Source organism: Haliotis asinina, chromosome 16 (genome assembly GCF_037392515.1).
Source record: "Haliotis asinina isolate JCU_RB_2024 chromosome 16, JCU_Hal_asi_v2, whole genome shotgun sequence".
Classification (NCBI taxonomy): domain Eukaryota; kingdom Metazoa; phylum Mollusca; class Gastropoda; order Lepetellida; family Haliotidae; genus Haliotis; species Haliotis asinina.
This window is the reverse complement of record NC_090295.1, coordinates 21,596,340-21,615,831: the sequence shown is the minus strand read 5'-3', so window position 1 is coordinate 21,615,831 and position 19,492 is coordinate 21,596,340. Positions and strand designations below refer to the sequence as shown.

The following is a 19,492-nucleotide window of genomic DNA, read 5'->3' as shown; positions in this document are numbered from 1 at the left end:
TTAAGAAGTATTATTGCCTGCAAGATATGCTCATTTCAGAGACCAGATGCTAGTCCAACAAATTAGAAAAACAAACTGGGAAAACGATTTTCAATAACACCAGAATCTCACCTTATTTATGCGGCATTTTAGAAGTTGAGCTGTACAATATAGAGCAACTTTATACATAACAACTTTTTTATTTCGTGAGTGCGAAGTGTAGGTACTGACCCTTTGTACCCTTGTCTCGTTCCTATTTAAAGCATGTTTCGGAGTAAATGTTATGATGTACACGGTATTACAATATGCTTAAGGGAACAATTCATGGTAGTGTTATGCCATGCTAAATGAACACTAGCATGGAGACTGTGGTCTTTTATCATTTTTTCCTGAGATGTCAGATCGTGTAAAATATATTTGAATATTATGTTGAAGTATCTTTAAATTTTTAGTCGGTGAATGTTCATTACTTTTACATGTTTAAATCGTGTTGGAATTCCTTATGCAACAATTCATCGTGGTGCAATATCGTGTGTTTAACCGAAATAATGCATAACGCACCAGCTAACTGTGAATGTTTATTTTATTAAGAGAACGTACAGCCCCCATGTGTATCTGTGGCTTCTTAGGCTGCTTGTATTTTTTACGTGTTTTTCGTTCCAACCGCAAGCAGGTTTCTGAGTTTTTGACTTTTTATCGACTTGTGTCAGACCCAAGAGTGGGCGGGCGAAATGAAGAAATATTCCTTAAATACTTAATCGACTTAAAATGGAAAATACAAGACTCTTCAGCACACTTAACGATTGGATATCGATATTATTATAGAATGTTATTCATCACCAAGGGTTATTGCACATGGTATGTATTCAAATTCATACTTTCATAGATCACAATCAGATAATCAAGCTAATATAGTAAATACGGAAATAATAACGTGATGTGTGTGTGTATTGCTGTGTCTAATGTTCAGCACGTTGTCAAATCCCTGAAACCTTTACATCGTCAGGAGGAGCGGTGGGGTAGCCAAGTGGTTAAAGCGTTCGCTTTTCACCCCGAACATCCGGATTCAATTCTCTACATGGGTACAATGTATGAAGTCCATTTCTGGAGTTCCCCGCCGTGATATTGCTGTGATATTGTGAAAAGCGGCGTAAAACCATACTCACTCGCATACATCTTAATTATCGCTGACCACGATGATGGACAGGTGTCCGAGACCGAGTTACGTCACTCAGTCGTGCCAGTCATATGGAACAGCTCGAATCATTGATTCGTCCTCTTTGTCTTGTTTAGTCAGAACCGTATCCGTGGTTAAAGGGTTTAGCGGATCAAACGGATACGTCCAAATATAACTGTACAAGCTAGTGTGTTAAAATCTCATTATATATGACTGAAACAAGCTAAAGTCTGCATAAATACATGTAAAGTATGAAAAAAACGTGTGATCACACAATGCCATTAAGAAAGTGGTCAAATGTAACAAGTGTAATATTTGGGATTACACTTTCTTAGTAAAGTACAAAATTTAGTACTTTTTGAGTTGACTCCCATCCGGGATTCGAACCCACACTCGCGAGTGGAAGTCGCGCTGGCTGAGCGTGTTAGGCAGCTGACTTTGTGTGCTGCCGATTGGGTGCCTGAGTCTGACAATATCACAGTATTTTAGAAGCAAACCTAGCTTCTATCTCAAAATTAATTTTACTGTATAAATTGGGATATAGGTACCGTAAATAGTAACCATAAGTTTACTGTTATAGCCCTTAATTCCACAAACATGGATGCTCGCAGCGCGACAGGGATGGCGGAAAGTACTTGTCAGAGTTGCACAGGCGGATCACTGTGCTAGTTGAAGAAGAACGTTTTGAACTAACGTTTGAATTGGGTCACTGATAATAAAATCTATATTCCAACTGGAGCGTCTCAGAGTGCTGAACGAGAGGGCGTTAGATCGCACTCACTTGCGGACTCACTCACTCACTCTGATGAACGGTGACCTCTTGTTATCATCATTTCACACATATGTGGTTATCCTTTCGGTCTCATGCAACCAAAAGATCAAACAAAATTAAAACACAGTTATCACTTATTCATGACGTATACAATGCAATGCATTGCTGATTATGAAAAAGCAAATTTACAAACTTATAAGTGTATAATCGCAAACCAAAAGTGCAATATTGTGTACTTGAGTTTACCTCTCTCGAAACGAAGCAGCCGCGATACCGAACCCAGTCAGAGCTGGCGGGTGTGCACTCAAGTGTGACGAAGCTTTTTCATTGCCGATACGCTTAGCCGACGCTTTCTCTATGAACCCGATAGGTTTGAATTTCAAATTGCATGTGGTCAGTGATTGAAGTTGTGGATTGCATATTGTCATTAGCAGACAGGCAGTTAGACATCAAGGTGTCAATAAACCAGACATTGAGGTTTCTTTGTGACAGAGTCTGCTAATCACAATCAACATATTTTTTTTGTGTAACGAGAAGATTATTTACTTGTTTGTGTACACAACCAAGATTACTGCTCACTACCTCATACTCCGGAGAGGCATACTGTTAAACTGGGCCCCGTCTCGAAATATCGCAGTAGCTTTGGCGAACGTTAGCGCGCGCAAAGGGAGCCGGGAACCAGCTTTGCATACAGTTTCAAGCTCTGCGAACCTATTCACTGCGCATGCGTTATGAGCGCAGCGCACCATAGCTTTTGAAACCACTTTTCCCCCAACGCTAGGGGAAGATTACTGAATCCTAAAAGTCCGATTTCGGGGTCTTTTTTCAACTTTACAGGTTGAATTGGCATCAGAATCTGCAAAGCTACGTTTTTTGCATGTGACCTTTTTCTAAACGGTTATAGGTTCGGTGGGATGGTCTGGTAGTTAGGTTCGATTCCCTACATGGGTACAATGTGTGGAGTCCATTTCATGTCTCCCCCGCCCTAACATTTCTATAATTGGCGTAAAACTAACCTCATTCATTCGAGTACCCCAACTGAACCTTAACCCCTTATCGCTGAAATAAAGACAAGGTTGTGGATCTACTCGACCATTACCCAACACGTGGGAAAGGTGATAACGGCTATCTTTCCGAGATTCCTCTAGTCTGTAAGCCCTGGGATATATAGACCAGGCGTCCGAACATTCTAGGATATGGTGTATCCGTTACACAATGGGGTTACTGGGAGAGGAAAAGGGGGACCCTGAACTGAATGTTCCATGGCTGCATAACGGACGTGTTGGTCGAACCAGCTTGCATGGCATCCAATACAGAAAGAGGGATCACAAACAGGCCAGGTGAGATAAACAAATTGTTATTGTTATGCTTACACTCATGTCAACACGGCCGGCATTTTATTCCACGAGGTTTGCGGTGTCCGTAGTGAACATTCCGATTCAATTCCGAAAATATTTGGAATGTTCCGCATGCCGCTTTTTTGGCTTTGACTGGACTTCGGTTGGTGGTTAGCATACTTATGTGTTTGGATACGTATACACTTTTAAGAGAATGAAGAATCATAAACCGTTTGAATGCGGATAAATAGGACCAGAAGTCTGCAGTGACTGTCAGAATCTATCAAAAGAAAACTTGGCTGATAAGGTGATTTGGTCGGCACAGTGCTGTTTGCGATTGAAAAAGTTCATCACCGCCAATGTTGTAAAGCCGGGGAAACGACTGGCCGTTAAAGCTGGAACGGGACCAAATTTTATACTGGGTACTCCAACCCTTGTTACCCTACTCTACACGGATACCCGATATGTTAATTCCTGACATCGAAAATAAGAAATCGTAACATATCGTTAACCTCGGATGAGCAAATTTGGAGTTTTTCCTTAATATAATCACGTGTTTTATTGAAAACAGTTGAGTGCAAAAAATGTCTAAATCTCAAAGACAATGCATTATTTTAGTCAAAAAGGACTAAGACACATTACATTGTTTAATCTATTAGTCACAAGTTCATAAAGAGTCCGGGTATTTGGATGGGTACCCGGGTCCAACTCATTACCCACCCGTCCCGGGTTACCCGTCCCTGCTCTACTGGCCGTGTCGTCGGAGGGTGTTAATCGCGAAGTACAGTTACATTAGTCGAGTCGTAAACTAATGATCCCTGTTATTGATCTGAAATTGGTAGTATATATATATGGCGTAAAACTAAACTCACTCACCTAAACGCATCATGTACCATTATATAGAAAGAACAGCAATAACTGTTAACGTAGGCAAATTCTGACGTCATGTCTGTTGTATGTTCAGAAGATAAATCTATTATATCTATATATGTTTAGAAGATAAACATACTGTGCTGGAAGATCAGAGGTATATAAAGAAATATAAATTATAATAGCTCTACATTTGATTTAAAACCGAACGCGTAGCAAGAGATTTTAAAAATTATTTAGAGCTAGTATACTTTCATTATATACCGCGGATTTTCCACCACAATACTTTTATCTCCATTCTACCATTACCGCGTCATGAAGATTTAAAAACAATGATACATTCAGTGTTGGAAAATCATATGTACATAACGTGATTCTATACATCTGAATGATTTCAATTAACCAATCACAACCCTGCATTTACTGAAGAATTTGATTTACCATCCGGAAGATATATATATCTTTTTGGGACATACCAAGGACATACTGTATCAGTGAATGACGTCACATATAACGTACCTATTAAATGATATCAGTTGTCTTTGCCACTGAAGCCGGTGAGCAGCACTATCTCCAGCAATGGCCGTCTGTTTACATATTGATGAAAAATGATTTTAGAAGATAAAAAGCATTTCATCCCTTTGTCTTTGCTATCAACCCTACCGACAAACGGCGATTACCGTAAGGCTCGCGTTGATAGTGAGTGAATGGCTGTACTTTGTTTCCTGTTGTGTGGAGGGTACAAATATGATAAAAATGTGTGCCCCACACGTTATGTGGCTGCAGATTAACAAAGTAAAACATTTGGTTGGAGTTTGACATTGTTATTTGACAAAGTACTGATTTTAACTTTCCTAAAGTTGTATTCACTCAGTGTTTATACGTGCTCATGGTCCATATCCCTGACGACTCGAAATGGTTGTTTGTCGAGTAACGTTGTATTTCGTAATATTCTCGCTTTATGGCGGCGGTCTTTAAATCACCTTGTCTGAACCAGACAATCCCATGATCAACAGCACGACGCGAAATCACTGCGGAGAGGGGTTATATTTAAACTTTTTTAGACAGAATTGATACATTGGATATATTTGTTTATAAACTTTAGAGGAAGTATACGCTTCCCGTTGCCAAGGTGATTGCCACCCTGCAAAATACTGACAAATCGAGTCTTCAGTCTTTCCATCAGATTTCTAGACCATTAGTGCACAGAGTGCACGAGTGGGTTTAGTTTTACACTCCTTTCAGCAATATTCCACCAATATCACGACGAGGTACACCTGGACTTCACACATTGTTTCCGTGTGAGGAATCGAACCCGGTCTTCGGCGTGACGTGCCTACGTTTTAACCACTGGGCTACCCTACCGTCCCATTAGTGCAAAGTGCAAAGACTGGTTGAATGCACATCTGTTTATGTAGCATGTGTTTATTGTTGTAGCTATACACAAATTTCAGGATTGTGCTGTTATATTACCCACTGAAACTATTCTAAACATACGCAAGCAGAATGCAAGAATGTCCGAAATTCGCAGTGTCGAGATGCAGTATATAACAGTTACGGTCAGATAACATAACATACGAAGCTAGAGGAGTGAACGCTATGGAGACATTGCGCCTTGTTTCTCACAGTGATGGGTAATTATATAGTCATAAATGTACATATATTATTGCATATAAGGTCTTCAGAGTGAGTGAGTGAGTGATTTTAGTTTTACACCGCTTTCAGCAATGTTCCCGCAATATCACGACGGGGGTTGCTACAAATGGACTTCACACATTGTGCCCAAATGGGGAATCCAACCCAGTTCTTCGGCGTGATAAGGTAACGATTTAAACACTGGATTACCAAGACGCCCAATCTGGCCTTCAGATAATAAGGTTAGCGCGTTCGCGTTTTGTAATGAAGGCCCGGTTTCGATTTCCATACAGATAAATTGTGTGTGTCAGTCATAACGATCTCAAAGAAACTAGTTTTTAGTTCGTGATAACAGTAGTTCCTTATACGCAGTCTGGTTAAAATATATCGTAAATGGGGGAAAAATCGGTATGTCTGTCAGCTCGTTACATGCGAGGTAGTTTAGTAGTTAAAGCCTTGACTTGTCACTCCGAAGACCCAGGTCCGATACATCACATACAATGTGTGAAGCCTATTTCTAGTGTCAACTATTGCTGGAAAATTGCTAAAAGCGACGTAAAAGTAAACTCACTCGCTCACTGGGTTGATTCATTTCAAATGTTCGCATAAGGAAGTAAATGTGTTTCTTTCAGTAATTTAAGTAGTCGTATCACTGACGTTGTCATCAGTGCAATCAAACCTGTAGTTCGTGCTGATTAATGCATGCCAGGTTATTGCAACACGCCTAGCTCTACGACAATACTGTTGTATGCCGCAATACGCGTACGATAGTGTACCGCGATACTGTTTCCGATAGTGGCCTGTGATGATGATTCGGGTATGAATGTCGTTCATCGCGGACCATACCGTTTGCCTTCAGCATCCCATCGGAAGTTCAGAAGCATGCTGATCCATGTCACGATGTCCCATCTGCCTAGATCGATGCTCGTGGTGGTTTAGGAATAAAGCAAGGTTTCTAACCTATAGCTTGTGGTAAAGGGGTTCGAAGGCTTCACCGGAGTCCGATTCCTTACATGAGTACAATTAGTCTATCTCACAGTGTCACATTCGCTCCCTAGTCCTGCTTGCAATGATGAAGCCCTAAATGATGCATGTCCAGATTTCCACAGGTTCTAAATCCCCCATCTTATCGGGACTCTTCAAAATTCAAATATAATCAGATACTAAGTGTTAGTGTAGGATATAGTGTGTGGAGCCTAGTGCTGGTGTTCCCCGCCGTTGCTGGAATATCGTACACACGACGTAAAACAAAAATCACCATAAATCAAGATTTGTCACATGATCAGTGCAAACACTCATGTTTGTATATAGTGTTAATATCTGTATATCAAAGGGCTGAAACATGAATATTCACGAATGAAGATAGACAGCTGTCATGTCACTCATTGCACAGTTGAGATGTCAGACTCAGCGATCCCATACGTTGACGTACCAGGTTTTTCTCTGAAACGTCGACTACAACAATTCGACACCGTTTTGTCTCGCTCGAGGAACGACTGTTTAATTTGAATGGTTAGGGATAGGTGAAGGTTACAAATTTGTTTAAAATAGTTTCACATTCTTTACATTCGTGTCCAGTTAGTATAACTCATGTCTTTTAAGTACATGTACATCCAAACCGTGGCAATCCTTGTTAGAAATGGTCTTCATCAACCCAATTGTTTAATGCGCATTCTAGGAGTTGGTGAGTCAAAAATGAAACATACAGCTTTATAGATTACAACTTCTTGTTAATTGCATTGAACGACGTTTCTTTGTAGATTCTTACATAGTTTTCAACCCGTCTTTGTTGAAAAATGAGACAGACTGGATAGGGTGATGAACCTCACCGACTTTCTTGACACATCTCCTCGTATCATAGTTACGGTCATGGATGCTCAGAATGTCAATCACCATAGTCTCTTCTTCATAGTCGAATAATTAAAGACGCAAAGATCCAATAATTCGGCGTTAACTGACAATCATTTGTATCACTTTTAGTGGACAGAATGTTGTTTGTGATGTAAAGGAATCGAAATTGGAAGTCGTAGAGCGTCAAGGCTTACAATTTCTTGCAGGGTTTTATTTCTTTCCCACTTTTTATGAGACTCTGTAAATGTCGACACTTTGGATATCGACATTTAGAAGCTGCTATATGGAGTCGCCATGATATTTTCTTCAGAAATCAACATGTGGATATCACATGACTTTTATCCGCCTTTTCATTGGCTGCACAGGCACACCTTTCCCACGAAAACAGACCACGTCGAACAAATTGCATACTTCAAAGATTGCTCCGACCTGCTGGCTCACCCGATACGGTGTTCCCTGCAACAAGTTGTTTACAAGTAGTTTTACCGTTTGAATCCACATTTAAATTGTGAACTTGCTGGCGAAACAGAGTGATCTATCACCGGTCTTTTGTTTTCTGGTCGCCAATCCATCTCAAACGCGCACGGTTGATTCGAATAAAACTTCTCACCCTTCTGTAACCGTACTCAAGACTTTTTTCAGCTGTTCTCACACAACACTGAGCACAGTCTGGACGATATAGGTTAAACTGTTCCTGCGATGACGCTGATGGACCGCCTGTCGTCTCATCCGGATACGGCATCATCAATGCCAACAACAACAATGAGAGCAGCTGTGTCACCAGAGGGCGTGTGTTTACTGCAGCCAGATTCTTCATCTGCTCTTCTTCATGGTGGTGATGGTGATGATGATGATAATGATGATGATGGTGATGATGATGATGGTGGCGATGATGATGATGATGATGATGATGATGATGACTTCATTAACAATGATTCTTACTGAACTTCACGACATCGTCTACATACGCTAATTCTCTGAAAGTATATACACATCATGGAAACAAACAACTCAATCTAAACTGAAATGAGCCCTAGTCAGATGGGAGATTCGGGACCTGAAGGAAATTTGCTAAAAGCGGCGAAAAACTTAACTCGCTCACACATTTAGAGATAGATTTGGCATTAACTGAAATGGTATAATAACAAGACTAAGTTAATCCCGAGCTACTGGATGTGATCGTCAGCTTCGAGGACAGCAGCTGACCAATTTTCGCTGTCCAGTGACAGATTGGAGGGAAACTTACGAAGCTCTGGGCCTGTGAGACTGCTTAATGACACCGCTGGCTGATCACCTGGTTGTCTGATCTAGATTTAATTATCTATAGACCTCCGTCAGAGAGCTGGAAAATTGTGGAGAGCGACGTTAAAAAAACAATCAGACAAGTCCAACTCCCTCTGCTGCAGACGTCGGCCTGGAATTTGATTTTCGGCTTGTTTTAACATTTAACATTACGCGACCGGTTTTCCCGATCAACTCTGCAAGTAACAAATAACTCTTCGTTGAAAATAAGAAAAGTTCTATTTTCTCCCAGGACAAAATTAAAGACGAACAACTCTGTATGTAACTCTGCAAGTAAGGTTGTTGGTTTTATGTCTGTCGCCACACTTTTGCTGCGTGATTGTGGTCTTGAGATATGTCGGTTAGAAACACACAAAGGAACCTTGGAGACCACCTTTAAGCAAGTATGTCATTAAGAATACAAGTAAGCATACACCGGTACGTGAAAATGTTTACGGCAAAATGCCAAAAATAAAAACGCGAAGTCAGGAGAGGTGAAACGTGAATGCGAGCAAGCTTCGTTAGGGCTTAAGAACTCAACAATGTTCAGTCAGGGAAACGTTTTAAGGATTTTAAAACTATATCTTCTGTGATTAAGAAAAAACATTAGGAGTCTGGTATTTGATATAAAATATTTCTTTGGGAAACATAAAGTGTGTCGGTTTTCCCACAAGTAAAATGTGTGTCATTCAGTATTCAGAATATGGTGAAGCAGTTCCTTGTAAAAAATAAGAATTTATTTGTCATCTTAAACATTTGTGTGTCACGAAAAATCCATTCTAGTTTCAGAACATACAACTCTGTGGTGGAATTTGAGCGTGTATTTGTAACAGACAGCCGTGAAAAGGAAAGTATTGCCCCATGTTTGATGGTGGCAACAATAGTGAGTGGGTGAATTTGATTCACGTCGCTTTTAGCAATATTCCTCAACAATAGTGAGTGAGGGAAATATATTCACGCCGCTTTTACCAATATTCCTCAACAATAGTGAGTGAGCTAATTTCATTTACGCCGCTTTTACCAATATTCTTCAACAATAGTGAATGAGCGAATTATATTCACGCCGCTTTTAGCAATATTCCTCAACAATAGTGAGTGAGCGAATTATATTCACGCCGGTTTTGCCAATATTCCTCAACAATAGTGAGTGAGCGAATTATATTCACACCGCTTTTACCAATATTCCTCAACAATAGTGAGTTAGCGAATTATATTCACGCCGGTTTTGCCAATATTCCTCAACAATAGTGAGTTAGCGAAATATATTCACGCCGGTTTTGCCAATATTCCTCAACAATAGTGAGTGAGCTAATTTTATTTACGCCGCTTTTACCAATATTCCTCAACAATAGTGAGTGAATTTGATTCACGCCGCTTTTACCAATATTCCTCAACAATAGTGAGTGAGCGAATTATATTCACGCCGGTTTTGCCAATATTCCTCAACAATAGTGAGTGAGCGAATTATATTCACGCCGCTTTTACCAATATTCCTCATCAATAGCGACAGGAGGAATGGTCTACACACTCTGTAACAATGCTGGGAATGGAACCCGGGTCTTCGGCGTGACGACACGAAGAAATAGAACAAAGAGGAAAATGTTATCCGATGGGAATGTATGTCATAACTGTGTTGTCAGTTTGTGGTGTTTCGGTGACTGGTTTCAGTCCAGAAACGTCTGGTGACAATTCGTAATTTTCAAGTTCGATGAATACTTTTTGGCCTTGGAGTCCGCGCTTACAGTCTTTTCTCTGATTGTTGACCAGTCGGTTCAATATCCCTTTAGCACTTTCAGTTTTACCCCCCTTTTAGCAATATTCCAGCAATATCATGACAGGGACTTCAGAAATGGGCCTCACACATTGTACCTTTGTGGGGAATTCGAACCTTGGGTGCAGTTGTACAAAGCTAGCCGAGCGCTAAGGTGACCGTAACTCCCATACCTTAACATAGACTTATGGTAGTCCTAGCGCTAAGGATATTTAGTACAACGGCATCCTGGTCTTCGGCCTGAGGAGCGAACGTCTTAACCATGAGGCCCCATCGCCCCTATGTCCCTGTAAGGTCTGATAATTAGATTGGTATATACAGGGAGCCGATGTAGAGTATCCCTGGTATATATCGCATTGATCATTCGCTGGAACGTTTGATGTTTATTCACGTGTTCTCACTAATAAACAACCGCTATGGGGAAATGTTGATACCGGTAGGTTCCCGCCAGTGCAGTTCACAGCTGACATATTGTCATAGACTCTGAATATATAATGTGGATAGTAACAAACAAACCCATTTTAACTGAAAAGGAGCCCAAGGGAGATTCAGAACCTAAGGGAATCAGACTTGCTTCATTTAAAGCTTCAGCACTGCAGAGAAGGCTTGGCACTAGGCAAAATAATGTGGTTCAGGGACTGTGAGACAGACTAACATTGCAACACAGGCACTGTTATGATGTGACGGTGCAAAGTAAAATAACCCTAAATTAACTCCGAAATTTAAATTATGTTCTAATTCTGGGCTTCAGTCTGACGTTTAGACAAATTTGGGCCACTGAAGACATTTTTTGTCATAAAAGCATTTTGTCAAGTGAGTGAGCTTTGATCAGAATTTCCAATTAAATCACATCACGTGGGAGGAGAGTATAAAGTTGTGCAAGTCTGTAGGGAATCCCGCGAACACAGTTACTGCGCTGACGGAACAAGAAACAATCTCAACTGGGATTCGAGCCCACGACCATAGATTCTGACATACTCTAGGGACGCAACTCGGCAAAGCGAATTGCTGCGCTTGAGGCGACGGGGCGTACAATTCGTAATGTCACTTTTGTCTGGAATGTCCTTTCTGTGGGAAGTTAAGAAATGATACCCTCCCTCAATATTATCACACATATCCATCTGAAGTGAAATAGGCTCAATTGGCTGCATCAAAGAATACTCATATTATAAATTGTCTTGCAAAGTACCCCGCCCCTCTCTCTCTCGCTATGTTGATCACTGGATTGTTTGGTCTAGACTCAACTTTGAACAGACATGGACCGGGATTTTCGAAGCTCTCTTACGATAGTCGTAAGCTGATATTAATGTATGGCACTTGTGACTATCTTAGCGCTATGGGAGTCTCGAAAATCTAGGCCTTGCCAGAGTGCTGGAAAAGTCAGTGTTAACCAATAAACAAGCAAATTATTGTAGGGGCGACAAAAGACCTCCCCGTGAGCATGTCCTTCTAACACACTTTCTTGAACTGAATTTTTTCCAATGCTGATATATTTGGTATACATATGAAAAACTTGCCAGCAGAACACCAACCAAAGACGTGCAGCTGTTAAAGGGTCCATCATTATTTACAAGTTACTCGTCCTCGTTGCGAAATCATCTGTTAAACATGACTGAATTTGCACATTTAGGATGGGGCTTCAAACAAACTGACTACTTCCATCCTCTTTTACTCACATGAAGCATGTTATCATGCTTACATTTACATGCATGAAGGGTATTATATTCTCGCTGTCAGTGTGACTGATATCTGTCCAATAGAAACCATAACGTCCCAGGGCCCCTTTCACAAAGCTCTCGTAAGCCTAAGGTCTCGTAACTTTTCTCGTAGCATCGTACCTCCTGGGCCCCGTTTCACAAAACTCTCGTAAGCCTAAGATCTCGTAACGTTACTCGTAGCATCCGTAGCTCCTATATTACAGTATAGGAGGTACAATGGCTACGAGAAAACTTACGAGATCTTAGGCTACGAGAGTTTTGTGAAACGGGGCCCTGTACTGTAAAATAGGAAGTAGGAATGCTACAAGAAAAGTTACGAGACCTTAGGCTTACGAAAATTTTGTGAAAGGGGCCCCTGGTCAACACCAACGACCTTCTGGTATTTTACCGAAAGTGCCCTCGACTGAAACATATTGTTAAGACGGGGGAATCACATGAAACATGCCTGATTAGAAAAATGGAGCACAATTTCTTTCAACGACGAAATTTCTCCAAGCTTCTGACAAAAAATCGAGGAAGTTTCAGCCCAGTTGATCAGAAAATTTCCAAATTTAATACCCTTTATCCATATAGCTTGGATTCGGATTAGGTTATGTCTTCAAGCACCAGTTGGTCATGCTCCCTTGATCATCACATCATTTAATGATGCCAATCGGCATTTACTTCCGCATTTGCATTCCTGGTAAGTGAATAAATATCAAAGTTTGGGTCTAGTCAGCAAGTAACGCGACCGGAAGGTCAGACTCGCTGACTTCGTTGATGCATGTCCTCGTACCAAAATTGTGTATGTCGATGCTCATGAGATCAATCACCGGATTTTCTGGTGAAACTCGATCATTTGCAGACCGCCTATAAAATTTGGCAAATTACTGAGTGCGGTGTTAAACAACAAACACTGATTCACCTCTGTGAACATGGCTGACCGACGCCACGTTTCCGTTTCTCAAGATTTCGTGAGACAGCAAAAATGTCGGCACAGTAAAACATTTGTTGACATTGTTTCCTTCTATCACAAGAAATGTTTCTTTTATGTTTCAGATTCACAAAGAGCAAGCGCTCGACTTTAGAGAAATGTTTGATGATCGTTTCCGCCATCTTGCTTCTGGCCGCCATAGCCTTCCTCGTCGCCTTCGTCGTATATTACGAGAAGACGGAAGAACTTCAGAGTAAGTGAACGAACATTTATTCCTCTGTATGGTAGTGTTGGCATATATACTGTAAACTCCATGAGGGGAATGGAACTCGGGTCATCTGCGTGACGAGCGAACGCTTTAGCCACAAACTAACCCACCGCCCCGACAGCTATATGGACGGATGGGGTTCCTGTGGTCCAGATCCCATAGTGTACCGCTGTAATACCAACCAACCAACCAACCAACCACCCAATCAATCAATCAATCAATCAATCAATCGTTTGACCGTGTTCTGAAAAGTTTCAAACATTGAGTCTGGATCTGGGAATTAAAATGCAATGCTGCATTCGCGATATTCACGTCTGGGGAAAGGCGACAAGCGTCAACCCCCGCGGGTAGCCTGACCACAAAGTCCGACCATGTACTGACTACCTTCCTGCACTGGTCTCCTCTAAGGACAAACACGGGTTGCTCCGTGAAGACAAATTCCAATGCAGACCGACTGGTGGGTGATTACAGACGGTGTATGTCCCCCGGGGCCACGGATTGATCTTATACAAACGGTGATTCCCGCGAGAGCTGATTTGTGATAATAAAGCAATTTATCAGCCAAATATATGATAAATAGAGGATATTCGTAATGTCTTGTTGAAAACAACGACTATCGTTAACAGTGAATGATGTTTATTCTTTGATGTACTCTCATAACTTTTCCGATGTTTAGAACGTAGGAACTCCCTACTTAACACCAAGGCAGACGTTAGTGTGGAGTATACATGGGAATTTGACGTACAAGTCGCTCGGGGCTCTAATTATCCTTTCACACAAGAGACACTCACTAGGTCCTTAGAGCCTGTAAATGATCTACGTGTTGCACTCGAAATCTTCCAGGAGTTTCTTCTCTTTGTTGATTTGAACATATTTTATTCACATATGTGAAGGGATTTGGGACAGGTTATCCAACTTAAAATACCCGGTCACTATTATTTACATTCATATATTTTCAATTTAAATACATCTTAGAAAAGGAAAGAAAGACGGGATAGGAAAGTTAAAGAGAGAGTAAGGGACACAACGTATGTGATCGCTCAGAACGTTTTGATTGATGAATAAATGTTTGCATACATTTGAAACTATGTTCTTTCTATTGAGTAGTCATACCAGGAGTTCCAAATAACATTAATGACAATGTGATTGGAGAGTTACGTTTTACAATTTCTCGTTTTACGTTTAACAAACTTATTAGATTTAACATTAGTATCTCAGTTTGAATGTTGTACAGTTAATAGAAGTGATGTTCATTTTCACAAGCATTACCACAGTAACAAGAAGCAAAACCTTTCATGTTGACACGATGCAGATAATAATTTAGTCACTAGACACGTGTCAACTTTGTAAAATATTACATTTTCTAATTCCAAACGAGTAATATAAAGGAGCTACATGTTGCTCAGGCTTCAAGGACGACTTGACACTTTGTGATGAAGGTCGGCTTATTTCTTTTGTTTGATCTACTCGGTATCAATTTTATCATCCTATTGGTTTTGCTGTTTAAGTGCATGGTGGTATTATACTACTGTTGGTTTTACTCTTTACCGATAGTGTATTCTTTCACTAATTGTTTTACCTTTTATCAGTCTTGCTGTATTGTGTTACTGTTTATTGATCTTGCAATATTCTTCTTTTATTTGCTTTACGTTACCAGTATTGCATTTTTCCTGTTCGTTTTACTTTCGATCACTTTTGCAGTATTTTTCTTCTATTAGTTTTATTTATTACCAGTCTTACAGTCAGTGTGTATGAAAAGCTTATTCGCTATCGTTTACCTACTGGTACGCGGTATACCATATTTTAACATACAATGCGGTTATAAATCCGCTATATTATGAGTTATTGGCTCTTGAATCGGTGTGTGACGTGTCAGACAGGGTGATAAATATAGTTTGGTGTTTATCTCGGACTTACAACGACAGGCTTTCCCTGGTGCAGATGAGTTTATACAGTGTAACGGTAATTCATCTATGACGGTTTATCAACATAATAATGATATATTATCTTATATTATGAAAAAAAACACACTTTTAGCTGTGGTTGCAAAGCATGTTTTCTTTTCAAAATTATTACTCTCTTAAACATTGTATTACTATTTATGGCAAATATACCCCAGTGTATAAAATATGATCTTGCGGCAGGAAAGGTTAATTTACCTCCTCAAAATACAATATGTTCGCAAATCATTCCAATTTGCCCGTCGGCTTTATATTTTATTGAATTATAACCTTCCTTCACTGTTTTGTAGATTCTGACTATGCCTTGAAGCAAAATATCATTTTTAAAAAGACGTTTTAACTCCGTGTTATTTCATTCCTGAAACAAGACACCAAAATATACTTAAATACACGCGTTTATCCTGGCTGAATATTGGTGATTGTCGATTGTCCTGGGCATTATATATGTACAATAAAATTTGAAACATGACACTCACATTGTGGGTTAAAAGAGTGATAGGATCATTCTTGTCGTACGACGCACAGCAATGACATGTTGACCCGAGGTCTTTGTGCTCCGATGTGAAAACAAAATTGGCCATAAACCGTGAAAAAAGCGCGAAACGTACCAATCACGTGCAGACAGTCACATGGTCAACTAAGCGATCACAAGAGCACAGGAATGTAAGCAAACGATTGTTAAATTGGAAAATCACAATTGCAAGTTTATTCACACTGTACCCATGTGGGGAATCGAACCCCGGCCTTCGGCGTGACGAGCGAACGCTTTAACCATTAGGTTACCCCACCGCCCCTGATTACTAAGGAGATGACAAAGTATCGGAAAGTACGATAGTGTCCTATGATCGTGGATAGTAATGTACGTAGAGCAGTGGGCAGGCAATGTGACTGGATATCAGCGCCATATGAGCGGACAATTACAGGCATACGTCGGCTCTGTAACAGATTTGTAACAACACCTTCCCCGAGCGGACAGAGCTTCTGACAACCATACACAGCACCTGTCCTGACGTAAGGGTTTGCAGTCGTGCCAGATTTATCCAGAAACCATGGGGCAGTATTGCCTTCATTGATGAGTCACGCTTCTTGACACTGCGACTCGTGAAGATCTCGGTTAGAACTGATCTTCAGTAATCCATGGATGCTTGTAGGCGACTAATGGGAATGGGTTATCAGACTTGTTGACTTGGTTGACAATGTCATTGTATCCCATTTTGTACATTGATGCTCTTGCTGTTGATCACTGGACTGCCGTAACGAGATTAGATTATTTACAGACCGACACCTTATTGCTGGAATATTCCTGCTGCTGCTGCTACTACTACTACTACTACTACTACTACTACTACTACTACTACTACTATTGATCACTGTATTGTCTGGCCCCGACTCGATTATTTACACACCGCCACCATATAGCTTGACTATTGCTGAGTGCGGCGTAAAATTAAGTTATTCGCTCTTCACACCGCGCTTTGCCTGTGTCGTAGCAGCGGGAACGCCACACCCGGAATTGTTTTCACGGTGTCCAACTCCAAGCGGGTGGCGAAATAGTCTGGGAATCATTCTGCCCTCAACTGATTGCCGCCGAGAGGAATGTTACGGTCCCTCCGCCACACGTGCAGCTAAATGATACTGGACCGACAGTTTAACACGAACTAAAGTCGGAAATGATGTCATTAACTCGTCCTCCCGTTTCCCGGACTCTATCGAACACATTCGGGTAGACGAGTGCATGAGCAGGTAAATCAAGCCAAACCTTACAAGCTCTCCTTGATCAATGGCGACTACTTCCGGTTAGCATGTTCCGACAGGTTCTTCCGTCCTCAAATAGACGTTATGGTTCAGCCATGGCCGCCTTTAATTTGACATATTGTGCTGCATAAACAGTTTTATCAAAGTGTAGTTCGCGTGGTAGGGTCATTTATTTTAACAGTAAAATGATGCCTTTCCACTTTTCATCGTCTGTATTGCTACCTGAAGGTCAGCGGCTTGACACAAATTGCAAATATTACTTTCATTGTCATATTCAATTTAACAAGCGTCAGGTATGAAACATGACTGAGTATGTACATGTACATGTAGTATGTATTTATTATGATACATCCCTTTGACCCACCTCTATTACTTCGTTTTGAGCTCTGTTAATATAACCCTCCAATCAGATCACTATCCTGCGCGAGACCATTTCTAAGGAAATTGTGACGTCACATCCGAATCGAAGCTATGGTGACACATATTATGGACAGGTGCATGCTTATTCGGGGATGATTTACCATATAACCTATCACTTCAGTGCAATCAACATTTTGACTGGTATGTTACTGATCACATTAACATTGAATCGCAAATGTGTGAACGTTATGATTTTGTTGTCATTGAACATGTTAATCCATCATTGCAGACGTGTGAAAATTGCGATTGTGTTATTGAACACAATTACTTATGAATGCAATTCAACCATTTCTGTTGCACTTTGTGCTGGATTAGGACAGAATCTGTCCAGGATGACTGAATTAACATGAACATTACCACTGTTGTATTATTGAACATAACATTGCAAATGCGCCAAGATTCTGACTCTGTTGTTATTGCCGATGTTAACTTTTCATTGCAGATGTGTTAGTATTTGATAATTGTGTTATTGAACAAATTAACCATCCCTGCATATGCGTGAACATTGTGACTGAGTGTGTTGTGTCACTGAAACTATCGTCTTGTTATTACAGATGTGTGCACAACAGAGGAATGCGTAATGGCCGGTAAGAGAAACTTTTTGTCTCAGTCCAGCCATAAGCCATGTAGCCAAGGCGGTCTCATGACTGCTTATCTCTTTAAGCACAGTTTCGTTCTGGCTTTATCGATATGTCGAAAGGTAGAGAAATCTTGCATATTGTTTTTCAAATGTTTGACACGGATTCTACCCAACTTTCACCAACACTTTATGATTGAAATAACGTCTTGGGTTGCATAATTTGTATCAGCATCAACAACCTGCTGGACTCAAACTACAAATCAAGCCTTTCCCCAAGTCGAAAAGATGAGTGAGTGAGTGAGTTTAGTTTTACGCCGCACACAGCAATATTCCAGCTATATGGCGGCGGTCTATAAATAATCGAGTCTGGACCAGACAATCCAGTGATCAACAACATGAGCATCGATCTGCGCAATTGGGAACCGATGACATGTGTCAACCAAGTCAGCGAGCCTGACCACCCGATCCCGTTAGTCGCCTCTTAGGACAAGCTGAGTCGCCTTTTATAGCAAGCATGGTTTGCTGAAGGCCTATTCTACCCCGGGTAGACCTTCACGGGTCTCGAAAAGATGATCGAAGTATACTCCCTTATTCTGGTGTATTGTGGTCCTTAACATAAGGTCAACCAATAATTCTATATTTACATTGTCAACACGTTGCCCTTGGAGAATCCTTACAAAATCATCCTCAAGATTTGTTATTGATCGATATCATTCCTCCGTTATACAGTATACCAGTTATCCATTACTAGCATTTATTCGTTTGATTGTTCATATGTGGGAAGAGTTTCCTTTGCAGTCATTTAGTTAACCAGAGTGTATTTATTGAGTACGTTATCGCTGTCCTTATCTTATTTTATCTATTATAATTATATAGTTTTAGTTACGTAATTTCCGTTATTTGTTTACTTAACATAATCTAAATTATTAAAATATACAATTTATGTATTTGTTTCTGTTGATTTTCCTTATTTGTTTACCATAATGTAACAATGACAGCGACGAAAGTGTGACCGTTTATATGTAAATATAATTTGTTATGTCAACAGATATGAGAACAGTGAAACAATTTGCGTTTCTTTTGGAACTGAGTATATTAAAGGAAAATAAATCTCCAAGTGAACTCAGCTTTTTTAAGGCATGAACTTTAAGAATGTACTCACCTTTATGTCTCAGCTAACAAAGCTGACAAAGGCTTGATATAA

General features: G+C 40.4%; 1 protein-coding gene across 2 annotated transcripts in view; it reads left to right on the top strand.

Moving 5' to 3' along the window:
* Window positions 1-19,492, top strand: part of LOC137268252 (neprilysin-like) — a 71,416-nt gene that overhangs the window by 31,189 nt on the left and 20,735 nt on the right. Inside the window, exons 1-3 of one of the 2 annotated variants that reach the window (XM_067802791.1) lie at window positions 3,098-3,268; window positions 13,430-13,557; window positions 18,263-18,295. In XM_067802791.1, the coding sequence (XP_067658892.1) occupies window positions 3,144-3,268; window positions 13,430-13,557; window positions 18,263-18,295 (286 nt within the window). In that variant the 5' untranslated portion in view covers window positions 3,098-3,143. Of the gene's footprint in view, window positions 1-3,097; window positions 3,269-13,429; window positions 13,558-18,262; window positions 18,296-19,492 lie in introns of those variants that run through there. The other variant, XM_067802790.1, reaches the window with a different exon arrangement.